This window comes from Schistocerca cancellata, chromosome 12 (genome assembly GCF_023864275.1).
Source record: "Schistocerca cancellata isolate TAMUIC-IGC-003103 chromosome 12, iqSchCanc2.1, whole genome shotgun sequence".
Classification (NCBI taxonomy): domain Eukaryota; kingdom Metazoa; phylum Arthropoda; class Insecta; order Orthoptera; family Acrididae; genus Schistocerca; species Schistocerca cancellata.
Genome location: NC_064637.1, coordinates 56585620 through 56605003, shown reverse-complemented (window position 1 = coordinate 56605003; position 19384 = coordinate 56585620). Strand labels below are relative to the sequence as shown.

At 39.7% G+C, this 19384-nt stretch overlaps 1 protein-coding gene across 5 annotated transcripts in view; it reads left to right on the top strand.

Moving 5' to 3' along the window:
• LOC126109623 (lysine-specific demethylase 4B-like) overlaps nucleotides 1-19384 on the top strand; it is a 387367-nt gene that overhangs the window by 73705 nt on the left and 294278 nt on the right. For 4 of the 5 annotated variants that reach the window (XM_049914665.1, XM_049914668.1, XM_049914666.1 and 1 more), the window contains exons 11-14: nucleotides 7017-7426; nucleotides 10771-10985; nucleotides 15674-15814; nucleotides 17579-17725. In XM_049914665.1, coding sequence (XP_049770622.1) covers nucleotides 7017-7426; nucleotides 10771-10985; nucleotides 15674-15814; nucleotides 17579-17725 — 913 coding nt within the window. The remainder of the gene's footprint in view (nucleotides 1-7016; nucleotides 7427-10770; nucleotides 10986-15673; nucleotides 15815-17578; nucleotides 17726-19384) is intronic. The other variant, XM_049914667.1, reaches the window with a different exon arrangement.

The following is a 19384-nucleotide window of genomic DNA, read 5'->3' as shown; positions in this document are numbered from 1 at the left end:
CATATACGGACACAAGCAGACATCTCACAAGCAGACATATTTAAAGTCTTTAAAACACCCCATTATCCTGTATTCACTGCTGCACTGTTTTTGCTTTGTAGCGGTTCTGGAATGTTTGCGTAGTATAACTCATCGGGACAATATGTCTTAGGTATCAATGATACTGTGTATCTGTTAAGAATTTCAAACCGTACTGGACTATGTACACTACCACTTTGTGGCCAACTGGTCATGTCACTGCTGTTCGAGAAAAATATGTTGTCTTGTCTTTAGCTGTAAAGTCTGCCTGACCTCTTCAACTGTGTAATACATACAGGGCACTCTATTCAGCAGATTTGATCGGCTAAAAGAGTAATAGTTGTAACAATTTGTGCCGTATCTCCCGCCGCTGCCAAGCTCTACTTGGCATGGTGGCTGATGGGAGTAACTAGGTTCGTTCGAATGAAGATATCATTACTAATCACAACCATTTCCAAACTGTCGCTACTGCACAAATGCAGTTTCGTGATTGTTGTGATCATCATGACACCTTTGCGAACCGTATTTAGCATGTTTCAGCATTTGACCACGTGGAGCACTAGTGGATACCATCATTCACTTTGTGTTGCTCAAATGTTTTTAGTGTAAACACAGCGCCAGTTACATATTGTATTCATGCTGAGAAAAACGTGTTTTGAGAATTTATTCTTGTTGTCAAGTGCAGTATTTACACATGTATTTTTTTTATGTTACACAAATAAACAATGTGAGTGATTGTGTGTGTGTGTGTGTGTGTGTGTGTGTGTGTGTGTGTGTGTGTGTGTGTGTGTGGTTTTCTACATGACTGATGAGGCATGGTACCTGATAACCTGTACTTGTACAGTGGAAGAGACACAGAATAACACATATTCAAACACCATTCCAAATACTTATTTACGTATTTGCTCCTGACAACGAGAAAAGTCTCCAAACATGTCATGCTAAGAATGAAAAAACATGTAACTAGTGCGGTATTTCATTATGTAAATAATGAATGACTGCTGCAGGCTTCCCGTAAACATCGATTATGACGTTTGAAGTTAAAAATTCTGGAAATGCGTCATTAAGCATAAAAAATACGTAACTTGTACAATATTTCATTATTTAAATAATGAATGACAGCTGCAGGCTTTCCAAAAACATTGATGATGATGTTTGAAATTAAAAATTCTCGAAATGCGTCGTTAAGCGTGAAAAAATATGTAACTAGTGCAGTATTTCATTATTTAAATAATGAATGACAGCTGGAAGATTTCCGAAAACATGAACTATGATGTTTGAAATTGTCATATCTTTCCACTTTCCAGACAGTCGTCAATTCCTGTTACATCAGCGGTTTTTATTAGATAATAAACCTGTATTAGATAATAAAAAATTCCCTGACAAGTCTTCCGATACCTGTTATGTACATTGTTGTTGTTGTTGTTGTTGTTGTTGCTGTGGTCTTCAGTCCTGAGACTGGTTTGATGCAGCTCTCCATGCTACTGTATCCTGTGCAAGCTTCTTCATCTCCAAATACGTACTGCAGCTTACATCCCTCTGAATCTGTTTAGTGTATTCATCTCTTAGTAACTTTCACAGCTTAAAACATTATTTCCCACATTTTACATTTTCCCGCATTTTTTGGGAAGTCCCTTGAAAAATGTAAAAGAGTTCCACTGTAGATCACCAGCTGTCATGAGAAGTGGATCTACCGGTAAAACAGGAGATGAGGAGTATTCTGTTCCTTAGTAGAAAAGCAGTAATAGCACAGCATGTTGCTCAGAAAACCCAGTGACTCCAAAGGTGGACTAGGCATTGGATGTCACCTGAGTAACAATTCCATCATGGACATTACAGCTGTTTTAGATGTATCTCAGATCACTAGTAGTGATGTGACTGTGAAGTGGAAATATGAAACGAGAACCACAGATAAACAGGCATCAGCCACACCTTGTATACTGACAGGCAGGGACTGTCGAGCGTTGCAGAGGGTGGTTGTGAAAAATAACATAAATGTAGTTGAGGGAATAACTTGTGAGTTCCAAAGTGCTACCAGAAATCCAGGTTGCACAATGATTGCCTGTAGGGCTTAAAAAAAGAGAGCTAAGTGACCCCTGAAGCGGAGAGTGATGCCACTAGACAGTGGATGACTGGAAAATGAGCGATTTGGAATTATTCTCTCTCTCTCTCTCTCTCTCTCTCTTCTTCTTCTTCTTCTTCTTCTTTTTTTTTTTCTTCTTTTCTTCTTCTTCTTCTTCCCCCCCCCCCCCCCCCCCCCCCCCCCAAGATGCTTGAGGTCACATTGCTTTGTTCCCACTCTGCACGTTCCTCCTCCTATGGCCACTCAAACGAGGTACTGACAATAATCAGCATTGTCATGTTTTAGAATTAATTTATTACACCTTAATGAACTTTGTTTTGCACATTGCAGTATGTTTATACATGACTGGAGATTATTACGCATAAATAATTATATTAATAAGAGGAAAGAGAACCATGGACCTTGCCGTTGGTGGGGAGGCTTGCGTGCCTCAATGATACAGATAGTTGTACCGTAGGTGCAACCACAACGGAGGGGTATCTGTTGAGAGGCCAGACAAACGTGTGGTTCCTGAAGAGGGGCAGCAGTAGTTGCAGGGGCAACAGTCTGGGTATTGACTGGTCTGGCCTTGTAACACTAACCAAAACGGTCTTGCTGTGCTGGTACTGCGAACGGCTGAAAGCAAGGGGAACTACAGCAGTAATTTTTTTTTCCTGAGGGCATGCAGCTTTACTGTATGATTAAATGATGATGACATCCTCTTGGATAAAATATTGCGGAGGTAAAATAGTCCCCCATTCGGATCTCCGGGCGGGGACTACTCAGGAGGACGTAGTTATCAGGAGAAAGAAAACTGGCATTCTACGGATCGGAGCGTGGAATGTCAGATCCCTTAATCGGGCAGGTAGGTTAGAAAATTTAAAAAGGGAAATGGATAGGTTAAAGTTAGATATAGAGGGAATTAGTGAAGTTCGGTGGCAGGAGGAACAAGACTTCTGGTCAGGTGAATACAGGGTTATAAATACAAAATCAAATAGGGGTAATGCAGGAGTAGGTTTAATAATGAACAAAAAAATAGTAGTGCAGGTAAGCTACTACAAACAGCACAGTGAACGTATTATAGTGGCCAAGATAGACACGAAGCCCATGCCTACTACAGTAGTACAAGTTTATATGCCAACTAGCTCTGCAGATGACAAAGAAATTGAAGAAATGTATGATGAGATAAAAGAAATTATACAGGTAGTGAAGGGAGACGAAAATTTAATAGTCATGGGTGACTGGAATTCGACACTAGGAAAAGGGAGAGAAGGAAACATAGTAGGTGAATATGGATTGGGGCTAAGAAATGAAAGAGGAAGCCATCTGGTAGAATTTTGCACAGAGCATAACTTAATCATAGCTAACACTTGGTTCAAGAACCATAAAAGAAGGTTGTATACATGGAAGAATCCTGGAGATACTAAAAGGTATCAGATAGATTATATAATGGTAAGACAAGAGATTCAGGAACCAGGTTTTAAATTGTAGGACATTTCCAGGGGCAGATGTGGACTCTGACCACAATCTATTGGTTATGAACTGTAGATTAAAACTGAAGAAACTGCAAAAAGGTGGGAATTTAAGGAGATGGGACCTGGATAAACTGAAAGAACCACAGGTTGTACAGAGTTTCAGGGACAGCATAAGGGAACAATTGACAGGAATGGGGGAAAGAAATACAGTAGAAGATGAATGGGTAGCTCTGAGGGATGAAGTAGTGAAGGCAGCAGAGGATCAAGTAGGTAAAAAGACAAGGGCTAGTAGAAATCCTTGGGTAACAGAAGAAATATTGAATTTAATTGATGAAAGGAAAAAATATAAAAATGCGGTAAATAAAGCAGGCAAAAAGGAATACAAACGTCTCAAAAATGATATTGACAGGAAGTGCAAAATGGCTAAGCAGGGATGGCTAGAGGACAGATGTAAGGATGTAGAGGCTTATCTCACTAGGGGTAAGATAGATACGCCTACAGGAAAATTAAAGAGACCTTTTTCTAAGAGAGCCACTTGTATGAATATCAAGAGCTCAGATGGAAACCCAGTTCGAAGCAAAGAGGGAAAGCAGGAAGGAAGGAGTATATAGAGGGTCTATACAAGGGCGATGAACTTGAGGACAATATTATGAAAATGGAAGTGGATATAGATGAAGATGAAATGGGGGATACGATACTGCGTGAAGAGTTTGACAGAGCACTGAAAGATCCGAGTCGAAACAATGCCCCGGAGGTAGACAACATTCCATTAGAACTACTGACGGCCTTGGGAGAGCCAGTCCTGACAAAACTCTATCGTCTGGTGAGCAAGATGTACGAGACAGGCGAAATACCCTCAGACTTCAAGAAGAATATAATAATTCCAATCCCAAAGAAAGCAGGTGTTGACAGATGTGAAAATTACCGAACTATCAGTTTAATAAGCCACAGCTGCAAAATACTAACACGAATTATTTACAAAAGAATGGAAAAACTGGTAGAAGCCGACCTCGGGGAAGATCAGTTTGGATTCCGTAGAAATGTTGGAACACGCGAGGCAATACTGACCTTCCGACTTGTCTTAGAAAATAGATTAAGGAAAGGCAAACCTACATTTCTCGCATTTGTAGACTGAGAAAGCTTTTGACAATGTTGACTGGAATACTCTTTCAAATTCTGAAGGTGGCAGGGGTAAAATACAGGGAGCGAAAGGCTATTTACAATTTGTACAGAAAGCAGATGGCAGTTATAAGAATCGGGGGGGGCATGAAAGGGAAGCAGCGGTTGGGAAAGGAGTGAGACAGGGTTGTAGCCTTTCCCCGATGTTATACAATCTGTATATTGTGCAAGCAGTAAAGGAAACTAAAGAAAAATTTGGCGTAGGTATTAAAATCCAGGGAGAAGAAATAAAAACTTTGAGGTTCGCCGATGACATTGTAATTCTGTCAGAGACTGCAAAGGACTTGGAAGAGCAGTTGAACGGAATGGACAGTGTCTTGAAATGAAGATACAAGATGAACATCAGCAAAAGCAAAACGACGATAATGGAATGTAGTCGAATTAAATCGGGTGATGCTGAGGGAATTAGATTAGGAAATGAGACACTTAAAGTAGTAAAGGTGGTTTGCTGTTTGGGGAGCAAAATAACTGATGATGGTCGAAGTAGAGAGGATATAAAATGTAGACTGGCAATGGCAAGGAAAGCGTTTCTGAAGAGGAGAAATTTGTTAATATCGAGTATAGATTTAAGTGTCAGGAAGTCGTTTCAGAAAGTATTTATTTGGAGTGTACCCATGTATGGAAGTGAAACATGGACGATAAGTAGTTTAGACAAGAGAATAGAAGCTTTTGAAATGTGGTGCTATAGAAGAATGCTGAAGATTAGATGGGTAGATCACATAACTAATGAGGGGGTGTTGAATAGGATTGGGGAGAAGAGAAGTTTGTCGCACAACTTGACTAGAAGAAGGGATCGGTTGGTAGGACATGTTCTGAGGCATCAAGGGATTGCCAATTTAGTATTGGAGGGCAACATGGAGGGTAAAAATCATAGAGGGAGACCAAGAGATGAATACACTAAGCAGATTCAGAAGGATGTAGGTTGCAGTAGGTACTGGGAGATGAAGGAGCTTGCACAGGATAGATTAGCATGGAGAGCTACATCAGACCACTCTCAGGACTGAAGACAACAACAACAACAACGAAAAGTTTAAATTTAACCCACCGAACAGAAATTATAGTGGGCGGACATAATCTTCACTACCTTCGTCATCATTGTCATCACTGGAATTCTCTTCACTATCTTCATGTAGATTTATTACAACGTTCTGAATGTGTTCGTATTATTGAATTCCATCCTTCGAGAAGTCTCTTCTTGTAGTAGTTGCATGAGACAAACAGCACATTTCTGCCAGTCTTCTATTGTCGGGTGTTTAATGGTGTGTTCCATTAATTTTCTCACGTCTCTAATTTTAAATTAGAATTCTTTTCTGCTGTCTCTGGCTTTATTTGCGCGTTTGTCAGTTCCTTGGGATCATACTGACAGTGATACGGAGGAAGCCATATTACTTATTTCTGCAGCTAGATAATGGAGCTCATATTGCCTACAACTGCTGCTGTGTTCCCTAACAATAAAGTATGCTTTTGTTTTGCAGAGTATTAGCAAAACTCTTTTTATTACTATAGGAATAACCCGTAACACAAAATGACATTAGAGTGACAGAGCGAACAAACAAAAGAATAAATAATATACCTGGAAAACAAAGAATAGACATAGATCATAGGCTGTGTCAGAGTTGATTTTGCATGAAATTGTTCACTTGTGCGTAGCATTCTGGTCTGTAGGTCAGAATTTGTGGAACTGGATGTTTGAAAATGGTTACGCTTACAATTTTGTAATGCAACCACCCTGTTAGCTGTGTGTGTTAGCACACCACTTTCAGAATTGAGAAGAACACCAGTGGCCCCAGATTGAATCCATCCATAATGTTAACGACGAGGGCCAGGGGTTTTTTTGGTGGTTTCCCACATCTGACTGGCTGAATACCAGGATGGCCTCAGCTACACAATTTGCAAACATTTTGAATGTGTTTTTTATGCTTCTGTGTGTACTAATACTAAACACAAAAGAGATGGAGTACACAATTGCCATACAAGTGGGGAAAAGGTGGCAACAGGAAGACACCCATCTATACTCTACCGCTGAAACAATCCTGAAAATTTTACTGGCCCTCTGACAAAGATTTCAGTCTCGTTAATGTGCTTGTCAAACATTCAAAGCCATCAGTGTTTCGTGACTTGTTTACTTTTACTCCAAAATGATAACACTGATAATTTGCAAATTATTTTTAGTGAAAGACATCTTTTCTTGAAAAATTCTTTGGTCTCTGTAGTAATTTATGAGACAGCAGCCTTCAGACTTGACGGTGTCTACGTATCGCTTCCCCGTTTTCTTTCCACAGGCACCACCATCACCATCACCGTCACCATCATCGCCACCGCGACAAGTTAAAGTTGGACTTCAGCCCAGAGGAGCTGGAGGAGGCGGGCATCCCGGATGCACTGCTGCAGTACCTGGCCGCCGAGGAAGGGGAGGGCGTGGCGGCCGCAGAGCTCGAATCGAAGAGCCGGCCACCCAAGTTGAAGCGCCACCCTGTCACGGTGACAGAGAAGCGCTGCATCGACGAGTACTTGGAGCTGATAGACCGCCACTACGAGGAGGCTGCAGAGAAGAGGTTGTCTGCGGCCGGTGGCAGCGGGCCGTCGCTGACGCGGATCGTGGAAGCACTCCGGCAGCCACAGCGCAGCACGACGCAGCCGGCTGGCGAGTCTGCCAGTAGTGACTGTCATAACAAGAGCATTAAGAGTGAAGGTAAGATTTCAAATATTCGTGTAAGTCGAACTCCATTATCGGAACTTACCTCACGTGAGCTGAAATTGCCAATGGTTGGTCTTCCTAGCGGATCCCAGACATGTTATATGGGATTCAAATTTGGAGACCAAGCAGGCAACACTATACCATTTCCAAGAAAACGTCAACCACCCGTGCTCTATGAGGTCAAGTGTTTTGTTGTTGTTGTTGTGGTGGTGGTGGTGGTGGTGGTGGTGGTGGTGGTGGTTGTGGTCTTCAGTCCTGAGGGTGGTTTGAAGCAGCTCTCCATGCTACTCTATCCTGCACAAGCTGCTTCATCTCCCAGTACCTACTGCAACCTACATCCTTCTGAATCTGCTTGGTGTATTAATCTCTTGGTCTCCCTCTATGATTTTTTACCCTCCACGCTGCCCTCCAATACTAAATTGGTAATCCCTTGATGCCTCGGAACATGTCCTACCAACCGTTCCCTTCTTTTAGTCAAGTTGTGCGACAAACTTCTCCCCAATCCTATTCAACACCTCATTAGTTGTGTAATCTACCCATCTAATCTTCAGCATTCTTCACATTTCGAAAGCTTCTATTCTCTTCTTGTCTAAACTACTTATCGTCCATGTTTCACTTCCATACATGGCTACACTCCATACAAATACTTTCAGAAACGACTTCCTGACACTTAAATCTATACTTCCTGTTAACAAATTTCTGTTCTGCAGAAACGCTTTCCTTGCCATTGCCAGTCTACATTTTATATCCTCTCCACTTCGACCATCATCAGTCATTTTGCTCCCCAAATAGCAAAACTCCTTTTCTACTTTAAGTGTCTCATTTCCTAATCTAATTCCCTCAGCATCACCTGATTTAATTCGACCACATTCCATTATCCTCATTTTGCTTTTTGTTGATGTTCATCTTATATCCTCCTTTCAAGACACTGTCCATTCCTTTCAACTGCTCTTCCAAGTCCTTTGCTGTCTCTGACAGAATTACAATGTCATCGGCAAACCTCAAAAAGTTTTTATTTCTTCTCTATGTATTTTAATACCTACTCCGTATGTTTCTTTTGTTTCCTTCACTGCTTGCTCAATATACAGATTGAATAACAACGGGGAGAGGCTACAACCCTGTCTCACTCCCTTCCCAACCACTGCTTCCATTTCATGTCCCTCCACTCTTATAACTGCGATCTGGTTTCTGTACAAACTGTAAATAACCTTTCGCTCCCTGTATTTTACCCCTGCCACCATTAGAATTTGAAAGAGAATATTCCAGTCAACATTGTCAAAAGCTTTCTCTAAGTCTACAAATGCTAGCAATGTAGGTTTGCCTTTCCTTAATCTAGCTTCTATGATAAGTTGTAGGGTCAGTATTGCCTCACGTGTTCCGATATTTCTACAGAATCCTAACTGATCTTCCCCGAGGTCGGCTTCTACCAGTTTTTCCATTCGTCTGTAAAGAATTCGCGTTAGTATTTTGCAGCCGTGACTTATTAAACTGATAGTTTGGTAATTTTCACATCTGTCAACACCTGCTTTCTTTGGGATTAGAATTATTATATTCTTCTTGAAGTCTGAGGGTATTTCACCTGTCTCGTACTTCTTGCTCACCAGATGGTAGAGTTTTGTCAGTACTGGCTCTCCCAAGGCCGTCAGTAGTTCTAAAGTCAAGTGTTATCATCCATAAATACGAAGTCTGGACCCACCCCACCCCACAACAGCGGCACATGAGGTACTAAAATCTCCTCACAATACCCGACAGCAGTTAAACATTGCTGATTCACCTGTATAGTTTCATGGTGAGGTGTTCAAATGGTGAACATAATCTCTGCTCACACCATTAATGATCCTCCTCGATCTCAATCTTTTTCCGCATTGTTTGGTTCCCAAATTGTCTTCCTACAAATGTGAATCCATTGTGAATCGCTCTCCGGTTGAAATCGGGATCATCTGGGAAAAGAACATTGGTCCAGAGTTAGACTGTCCAGGTGGCATGTGGGGGTGACTCCACTCTAGACGTCCCCTTCTGTGAAGACACGTCAGAGGTTGATATACAGCAGTTTTCCGACAATAAAGGCTTCTCTGCCGAAGCCTCCTGCACACTGTTTGTCTTGATACAAGAAGTCCAATGGATGCTGGGAGGTTGGATGCCAGTCACCATGCAGTACCATGCCAGTACCGTCGTGCCCTTATGGCCGAATAACAGTCCTCTCTTTTTGATATCGCACATGGTTGGACTTGGGCTGGTCTTCAGGATATTGTTTCATTCTCCAAAAATTGTTGCCACATCTGAGAAACGGAACAGTTCACATTAAGCCTTCGGGCCACATCTGTTAGCAACTGCCCTGCTTTCATTCTCCTTATGACCCTGCACTACAGAGTGTCTGGTAGGTGTCTTTGTGCCATACTGCACCATCTGTGATGTATACGCAACAATTGTGGGTTTGTGACTACCCGGGAATGCTATCCGTTTTGATAGGTGCTCTGATGTTATCGTTGATGTGGTTGTCCATTGACCGGAGTGCCATCTTCGGTGCAGAACACGATTGTATGGACGTCTGTTGGCATTTTGTGTGATTATATGCCGTGAATTAGACACAACACAGGGAAATAGCGAGTTGTTGCTTTAATTTTGGACATCAGTGTACATTTTTCTGGACCCCTCTGTATTATCTTGAATATTGCAACACTATCAACTTGATGTTTCCATATCAGTTTATTATGTATTGCAAATAGAGCTTGTGTTGTCCACCTTGCATGGTGTTCATTTGGTCCTCCAAGCTGAAAGTGCATTACTTGTGTTTCCGAGAGGTTAACCATTAAATTTTCACTTTCAAAATGGCATTCTGCATCCTCTATAAATATTTACACTTCCTTACGAAGATTACCGGGATTTTTTGCCTCGCAAAGATGAGATGTACTGTTGGTATACACGGTGAGGAAAGATTCGTGATCTTCAGTACATCAAAGGTCACTTACATATCTTATAAAAGAAAATTGTCCCAAAATGAGTCCTGTGACACACTAATTTTATGATTTTTATTTTGGACCTTTTCAGTTCTATGATGATCCCATTGTTGCACAAGATTTGAAGGTGATGTTGCCTGTTTGTTAAATATAGCTCTAGTAATGTCATAAGCTTTCCATTGACAGCATCATTTGAAAGTTTTGACAGCATTGTACCTCTGTATACTCTGTCAAAAGCATTTGAAAGTCCGTAAATAAGGACATTGTCTTCTATGAAATTTTCATTATTCTTACAATGTCATTGGATCTCCAAACATCACTTCCAGTATTACATTAAATTAGACAAAAAAAAAGGAAGGCCAAATTCATTTTATTTTGCAGATGCAGATTTTACAGCTGAGGACATGAATGCTGTACATGGACTTCTGAATCTGCAGTCGAAGAATACATCACCGGTGTTGACGACTGAGCACGTGCCCTCTGCAAGTGGGTTAGACGTGGAATGCCCCATCCTGGATAGCCAAGTTCCAAGTGTCGGAGCCACTGTCGATGTCACAACAGGGTCTTCACCAGTGAAGGACATCAAACCATCAAAGGTCTGCTCTCCAAAATCTGAAAACTCTGTATGTGTTTTAATACATGTGGCCCGAGTGCTTGTTGTTTTTACTGCATGGCTTTCAACTTTGAACACAGCAAGTTTTTGTGTATAATGTAGAAGCAGGCATTCCAGTTGTTTAACACTTCATTTACACCTATTTGAAATGTTCCATACAACTCATGAACAGAGATGGGAAAATTTTGTGACAACAATAACACAAAATACGCAATTTTAAGTGAAATAACATGAAATTGGCAATTTTTATGAGATATCCCGATATTTATAATTTTGCCATATAGAAATATTTACCTCATGTCTGTAGTTTACTAATGTTTCTAACTGATGGTTATTGAATGATAAAACAGCAATTTGACTATCTTCTGAAGGCTTAGTTTCATACATAACCTTCATTTCCTGCATGACATTCTCTGATGAAAATAGTACCTCAATTTGCTAAAGTAATATGGAATTGTGCAAAAAAAACATGAATTCTGGAAAAACAGTATTGAATTTGGGATACGCCGAATGTTGTGAAAAGGAAAATTGAATCTGGGGAAAAAAGTAATGTTGAATTCAGCAAAAAACTTACATAAAAAAAAGAAAAGAAAAAAAAAACTAAATTGGCAAATAACACCCAACTAAGGAGAAGGGAACATTGAATTTGGGGGGAAAAGCACTAAACTTGAGAATGCGTCCAATTTGACAAATAAATAGTAATGAAATTGAGGTAAGTATTAACTAATTTGAAAAAAAAAAAAAGAGAAAGATTTGGCCATAAAATAAAGATCTCTTCCTGTCCCTATTCATGAGTTAGATTATTTCTCAAGAAATTGCAATGAGCTTAAGTGTTTAGTCTTGTCAACATGGTCTCAATAACATAATTGGTTATCTCTCTTGTTTGCCAATTACATATTTCAGTATTGTAGAATAATACAATTGCCTGCTTAAAATAGGAGAAAGGGAATAACATGTAAAATATTTGTGTGACCCGTAGCTAGATACTGTGTGTAAGAGATGTATATCACATAGTACTCTCGCATGGCTAAGAGCGTATACAAAAATGTTGCTTAGTGTAAAAGCCCTGTGTCTGTTATGGGAGGGGACTTTTCTGTTAACTAATGAGGATTAATCCCCATCATGTTCAATTCTATTGAGAAGTAAATCGTGCAACATCATTATAGACGTCTTCACAAATTGCATTATGACCAAGTAGACAATGAAGTGCTTTGAGAGCTGTACTGCGTATGTTCAAAAACAACATAACAGGAGGTATAAATATCAAAAATATATTGCAGTAATGAACATACTGTAACATTTATAATTCACATGTGAACCACAGAGAAGAAAATACTGGAAAAGTAGCATTTGAGCGAGCTACAAAGTCACTTACATTACAGCAAGGTGTGCCTTGCTGTTTTCAGTGGAACCTGCTCTAAGTTTTTGTACAGTGGCTGTTGCAGATTTTTTATTTTCGAGGGAGATGCAGATAGTTGAAGTAATTCACCTTTTGAACCAAACAGGGTCATGTCGAATCTTGGATATTGCAGTGGATTTAGGGACACAGCTCATGAAATAAGACCTAATTGTTTCTGCTCTTTCACTTGCACTTGGAAAAAGCACATACCTGTTTGACTCTTCTTCGCCTCCAATGTTTCTGTGCACTGCCAATATGGGACTGCAAGTACTAAGGAACTCTTACATGTACTAATGCTTGATTACACCACAACCATGTTTGTTAAACAGTTGTGGAAGACTCTCCATTCTGTACCCACAACTGAAGTACCAGAAGTGGTTGGGTGTTGCCAAGGTTTTGTGTCTCGTTTTAAAAAATAGACTCAACAGTAAATTTGGCAAAGAGGTTCTGATTATTGATTGTTTAATTCGTAGTTAGGCATTGTGTGATGAAACAGAGGGAATTGGTCGTCAAATGAAAATTGTGGAGAAGTATGTAAATTTTATGGTGAAAGTCACTAGCTGCTCAAAGGGTTCCTGAAAGTTACGGAAGAGGGTATGGCGACATACCTTGTAACAATACAATTAGATAGCTTAGTTGAGGAAGTTTTCTTCAGGTTTTATTTGCAATTTGTGAGGAAATTTATCTTTTCTTGAAATAAAAGGGAAGTGACGTATAATCTGGAAGATGTTCAGACCCAGCTAAACCACAAGAAAGCTCACAGAAAAATATATTTGTCTAGTTCTGTACCATAACCATTAACTTGTGATTTGGATTAGACCTTCTAATGGTACTCCAACTGCACTTCTGGGTAAAATACTTCTCATTATGAGTGATATAATTTTTGGAATGCTTAGCTTTGAACTGTTGAATCTCCTCCACCAATAAAGCCTGTTAAGGGGATGTGTATTGCAGATTTACCTGGATTTCGCACATGATGAAAACTTTGATGTTAAAATAATATTTTCCAACACACTGATGAAACTTTTTTAACAGCAGATGTATTTACCGTAAGCATTTTCAAAGATATTCACACACGAACTATCCTCTACCAAAGCAACAACTGTTATAGACTTTGCATCGTTACATTGGCCAAACTGCAACTGACTTAAAGTGCTTTGCACTGCTCAGTATATATACCCTATCTTAACTATGTATGTTCTTTAGCCTATTGCCAAAAACAATCAAATTTACTGATTTATAATAAAAAGTTAACAATTTACAACAAACTGTTAGTACAGTATTAAAGACAATAAATGATGACTCATTCCGAACACATTTCTAGATATTGTTCTTTTGACTTTTGTGTGGAAATTTGATTATGAAGTTAAAACAACAATGTCTATCATAAAGTCATTAATTACATCTTGATTTCGCTTGGGATTTTATTTCTAACATTAATTAAGGTACAGTAGAAACTGCCAAAATGGAATTTCAGGTTAAAGTTCTGTATGATAATTTTGTATTATCAAAATGACTGACAATCAATAGTGTTTGCATCAGAATGTTCAAAAATTGTCAGTGAAAAGGTTAATTTCAACTGATCTAATCAGTTTTTTGTTACTGACATGATACATAAAGTGTTTAAGTCATGTTAAATAAGTCAGTAGACTGATAAATGCTCCAAAAACTTGTTTGTAGGAAAATTGAAAGTCATAAATTTTGCTAAGTAATTATTGGTTTAATTACAACATATATGTTTCTCGTAAAACTTCTATGGGAATGTAATAATGCAATCATGAAAATGAAATTATAAACTTTTCTGAAATTTAAAACAGTATATTAATTCAAAATATCAGGTTTTCTAATGAATTATAACTTTCTGTTTATTACTGTGAAATGATCTGAAATAATGTTATTGATGTTATTTAGTATGTAAATGAACCACACAGTTAAATTTGCTGATGATAACACTGCCCGAAAATGGTTTGGCAGCATCCGAAAGGATTCAGATGTAGATTGTAATTTTGTTCATGAAAGTGATCAAGGTGCAGAAAATGAAATAAGTCATGAGCAGCGAAAATATTATTATTCGTGTCAGAAATGAGAGTACGCTCACAAACACTAATGGAGATTCTTGGGCAATTAGTGTGGATTGTTCTGGTTCCTCTTCCAGTGAATCGCCACCTTGCACCTGAAAAATGTTCCCAACCAAAATTCTGTATCACATCTCACAATATAATTCCGCATCTGCCTGGTGTCTGTGGGGAGGCCAGAAGTACTAACACCATTGCCAGAAACCTGGATACTACTCATTTATGACGATTGCGCGATTTGACAAGAGAGCACAAATGCTTACATAATCACTTAAAGCCTCTTTATAAAAGTCACCCAAATACTGCAAGAAACGTAAGAGGATTTAGACATTGTTGGGTATTTTGCACATTTCCGGCATTCTTTGTGGAGGCAGCCAGTTTCTTACAACTGAACATGATATTTCAGCTGAATATGTGCCAGTCACAGCGTTGTGAGGTGGCAGTGCATAATCTTCCAGGCTTGTAAATTTTGTGCACGTATCACAATCATAATAAAAGATATCCCCAGTCACTGTGCTGTGTTTCACAATTCCACAGTCGAAGGCACTACTGCTGTCACGCGTCGATGTGCCATGTCTAGTTATTATGGTGGTGGTACCAATTCAGAGTTTGTGCAGTGTGTTAGTAAATTGTTAACAAGCAGTTTATGCCCAACTTTTATGTCTCACATGAATATTACTGCCAGGTTCCCAGTTGAAATATTGTTCAGATGTAAACTGTTGCTAGTGCAAATCTTAAACAGAGTATTCAGTATAAGAAAATTTTGAGATCCACAATCCACTAGATACTTGGTGTGCAACTGATGAGACCCTATTTTTTCACCTGATATTTTAGTCATCTTCAGAATGAGTATTCTGTCCGTTTGCTCACTTGGAAGTTGGTCCTAACATGTGTGGCCAAAATGTGAAGGAACAGTATTTCAGAAAAAATATGCTCGAAATCTAGTGGACCGATGTTGTGTTGTGAAAACTTGAAGGTGTACTTAGAGATCCGAGTCACTTCCTATTTATTGATTATCAAATTTTTCTGTGGTAAGAAAATAATCTGGTAATGGGGGTGAGTTTTTTTTTGAGCTTGATAAGGCTCGGCAAGTGGTTATTGCTGCCTTCGTTGCAATTGAGCTGAAGTCCCAATAGTTACTTGTAAGGCCCAGCTGTTGATGATGCTTTTGACACTTAAATTATTACCTTGTTCTAGGTTTTAATTGTGAGGAATATTGGTACAGACCAGGATGGTACGGGCAGGTATCTGAAACTTGCCAATACTTATGTACCATTTAAAATGGAACCGTATGACGGTGGCAAGTTCGTGGTGATACAGCCGCCCAGAGCATCACAGGTATTTCGTCAGAGATGACAGCTGATTGGGTGCTGGGTCTTACAGCTGTATAAAGGAACTTGTGGCAACTAACAATCAGCTCTCACATTCAACAGTCCTGTGCATACTATTTACTGCTTTTGGGCAGATGTCATGTTTCTGAAGGTCTAACACATTTTTTTCTGCTTACTCACATATTATAGGTTGACAGTGTATTTTTGCATCATTCTTGCCAGAAAAACAGCTTTTGCTTCTAGAAGAATACCATCTTCTTTTGCATTTTATTCACCATAGTGCCTTAGATTTTAGTGTGCGTATCTATCTGGAAACTTTGTAGTCAAGGCACATAGCGCTCGGTTAAAGATGATGCTGGTATGGTCAAATTGGCATGCAGCTGAAGTTGTTTTATACAACCTTATTCCTGCTTCTGTGCGAGAGTTAGGATACAATTTTGTGTGTGTGTGTGTGTGTGTGTGTGTGTGTGTGTGTGTGTGTGTGTCTAGAGAGAGAGAGAGAGAGAGAGAGAGAGAGAGAGAGAGACTGACTGCAATATTTATCACTAGACTTTGCTTTCCTGTATGATCTCTTTTTCAGAGTTCTATCTAATGCTTGTCACTTTTCAATGCATATCCTGCAGTAACGATGTGGTAAATATGCTAAGTGAGTCTAAGCTGAAGTTGTGCTTTGGTGTTTATGCATTTTGGTCATAATGAACAGTATATTCTTATTCTACATGCCTGTTTTGCACTAGTTAGTAGTGTGCACATACATTGTGAGGGGATGCATACCAAAGTCAGTCGAGCAATTAGCTTGCATATTTGAGAGAGATTTTTTCGTTTATAATAATGAAGAACTGGATTATAATACTAGGATAAATACCACTGATGATTTACAGACATTTGATGGTCGCAATACTGCTGCTGCTAATCAAACATAATAATAATAATAATAATAATAATATTGCCTGATAGGTTTTGTCTCGGGATCTTGATGTTCAAAGATGTTTCTGATGTTTCGCCAGTCATTGTGCTAGCAAAATGTCAGAAAAACTATGAAATTAACATTGTCCAAAGACCAAGAGACAGAAGCAGTTAGCATGTCAACAAGTGGCCAAGATAGCCTCAACAATTTTGCAGTAATAGTAGTGAACAATAACAACAGCAGTCCACAATGAAATTTTCACTCTACAGTGCAGTGTGTGCTGATATGAAAATTCCGGGCAGATTAAAACCGTGCCAGACCGATACTCAAATTTGGGACCTTTGTATTTGTGGACAAGTGCCGTACCAACTGAGCTACCCAAGAATGACTCTCAACCAGGTGGAGGTAAAACTGTGAGGATGACAGGTTGTGAGTCGTTCTTGGGTAGCTCAGTTGGTAGAACACTTGCCTGCGAAAGGCAAAGGTCCCGATTTAGAGTCTGTCCGGCACACAATTTTAGTGTACCAGCTAATTTACGAACTAAAAACAGTTGTAGTTTTAAGATAGCAAAAATAGCATTACTATGTTGTAGGTAATTAGTGCAGCCTGAGCAAAAGCCTCTTAACTTGACAGTGAAGCACTCTGTAATGCCAGTGTTGTTTAATAATAAAAATCCCATCAGTGTTTACCAACTTTTGATTTTGAAGTGTAAGTGATCACAGAGCCATGGTACACGTACCGAGTGTCGTTCGGTTTTCCAGCCGTCCAGATACTCAGGCTTCACAGTGCTGCTACTTTAGGATGTGGCAGCTGACTATTACGACTTTTGACTTGGATCGTATGATGTGTGTATGTGTGTTCTAGGAGTCAGTGAGCCACACACTTGGCCAGCAGCAGCCACTGCCTCTAACATCTCCGGGACAAAACTTCGACGCCCAGTCACAAACTAGGCTTGTTGTGCAAAGGTCATCTGTGCCACCTTTCCCCAGCAAAACACCGTTCCATGTTCAGGTTAGCATTGACTCTCAACTCTGTGCCAAATAGCTGTTGCTTCACTAAGTGTTTCCGTCTCCTCTTGTGCTTAACCTCAAATGCACGTACAGGAATGACTGTCCATTCCCTACAATCTTCTTCTGCTTTGTGTGCCGCAGTGCTGGAAACGCACTAAACTGAATGACAGACAATCCAACTAATCATTACCTTCAGTTGACTCCTTTCTCAATAGGCTATTTTCAAACCATTAACAAAGTTGTCTGGTGGAAACTGCACTGTAACAAATAATGGCTTTATTCCCTCTGTGTTCTTGCACCCAAATATTCTTAGCTGCATGTATAGGATATCAACAACTTTCCTAGTACTGAAGTGTGGCTCAATTTAAAATAATGAAAGGTGTGAAGTTAACTACCCACTGTATAGTTGATATGTTGAACAGTTGTCAGGCACATTGACAAGACTTCCCAGCACTGCAGCCCAACTGGTGTGCATGTGTGCATGGGGGTAGGTATGTGTGCATGAGTGCGTGCGTCCGTCCGTTTACACATTAGAATACATTTCTGAACAGATCTTGAGAGGAGAGGAAGTGGATTACCGAACAAAAAATATATGGGGTGAGGCTAAAAGACATTAACATTAAATGGATGTTTAATTATGTGAAATTACAAACAATGCATTTGGTTACTGTGTTTTAACTTGGCACATATCTTACTCAGTAAAATATAGAGTAAAATGAAGAACAAACCGCCTTCTGTCACAAGTTGCGTTTATTTACTGCACTATGAATTTCGAGCCCTGGAGGCTGATCTTCAGGTGCTTTTTAGTGATTTACATCAGTTTTTTTTTAGTTGTTTGCAGTTTAACATTGTATGATGTCTGCTTCTGTTATGCAGTTGGTATTCACAATACACATCTTTAATTTTGCAGTACACACTGGGATATATACATATTATGTCCATTATAATTATCCGGGCTGTTATGCTGTGGTCGGTTGATGAATTCTGTGTCAATTCCCAACGTTTCGTGTCCGATTGCGGGAGACATCTTCAAGGGAGTCCGTAGCTCGATGGAAGGTCCAACACACCCACTGTCTCGCTACTGAGCCAGTGGGTGTGTTGGACCTTCCATCGAGCTACGGACCCCCTTGAAGATGTCTCTCGCATTCGGAGACGAAACGTTGGGAATTGATACAGAATTCATCAGCCGACCACGGCATAACAGCACGGATAATTATAATGGACATGATATTTCCGGCCGTTAAAGTCTACATTTTTGATGTATACATAGTCACACCCCAGTATGTACTGCTAAATTAAAGATGTGTATTGTGTATACCAACTGCATAACAGAAGCAGACATCATACCATGTTAAACTGCATAGTGCAGTAAATAAACGCAACTTATGACTGAAGGCTGTTTGTTCTTCATTTTACGAAAGTAAACAGTCGCTGGACGAAACACTGAAAAACAATAGATAAAATTAAGTAAAATAATAGTCTGTGCACAGTTAATTTTGAGGCCCACTGGGCCATTTGGGCAGAGATAGAAGTGATGATCTCAGTGATGCGGTGCTGCAGGTTGCTAGGTGGTCAGTTCTAGGTTTGCTGGCGTAGACACGACCCTTGACCAAAAATCACATAGCATCAGGTCAGGAGAAGGTGCCAGCTGTGGTAGAGG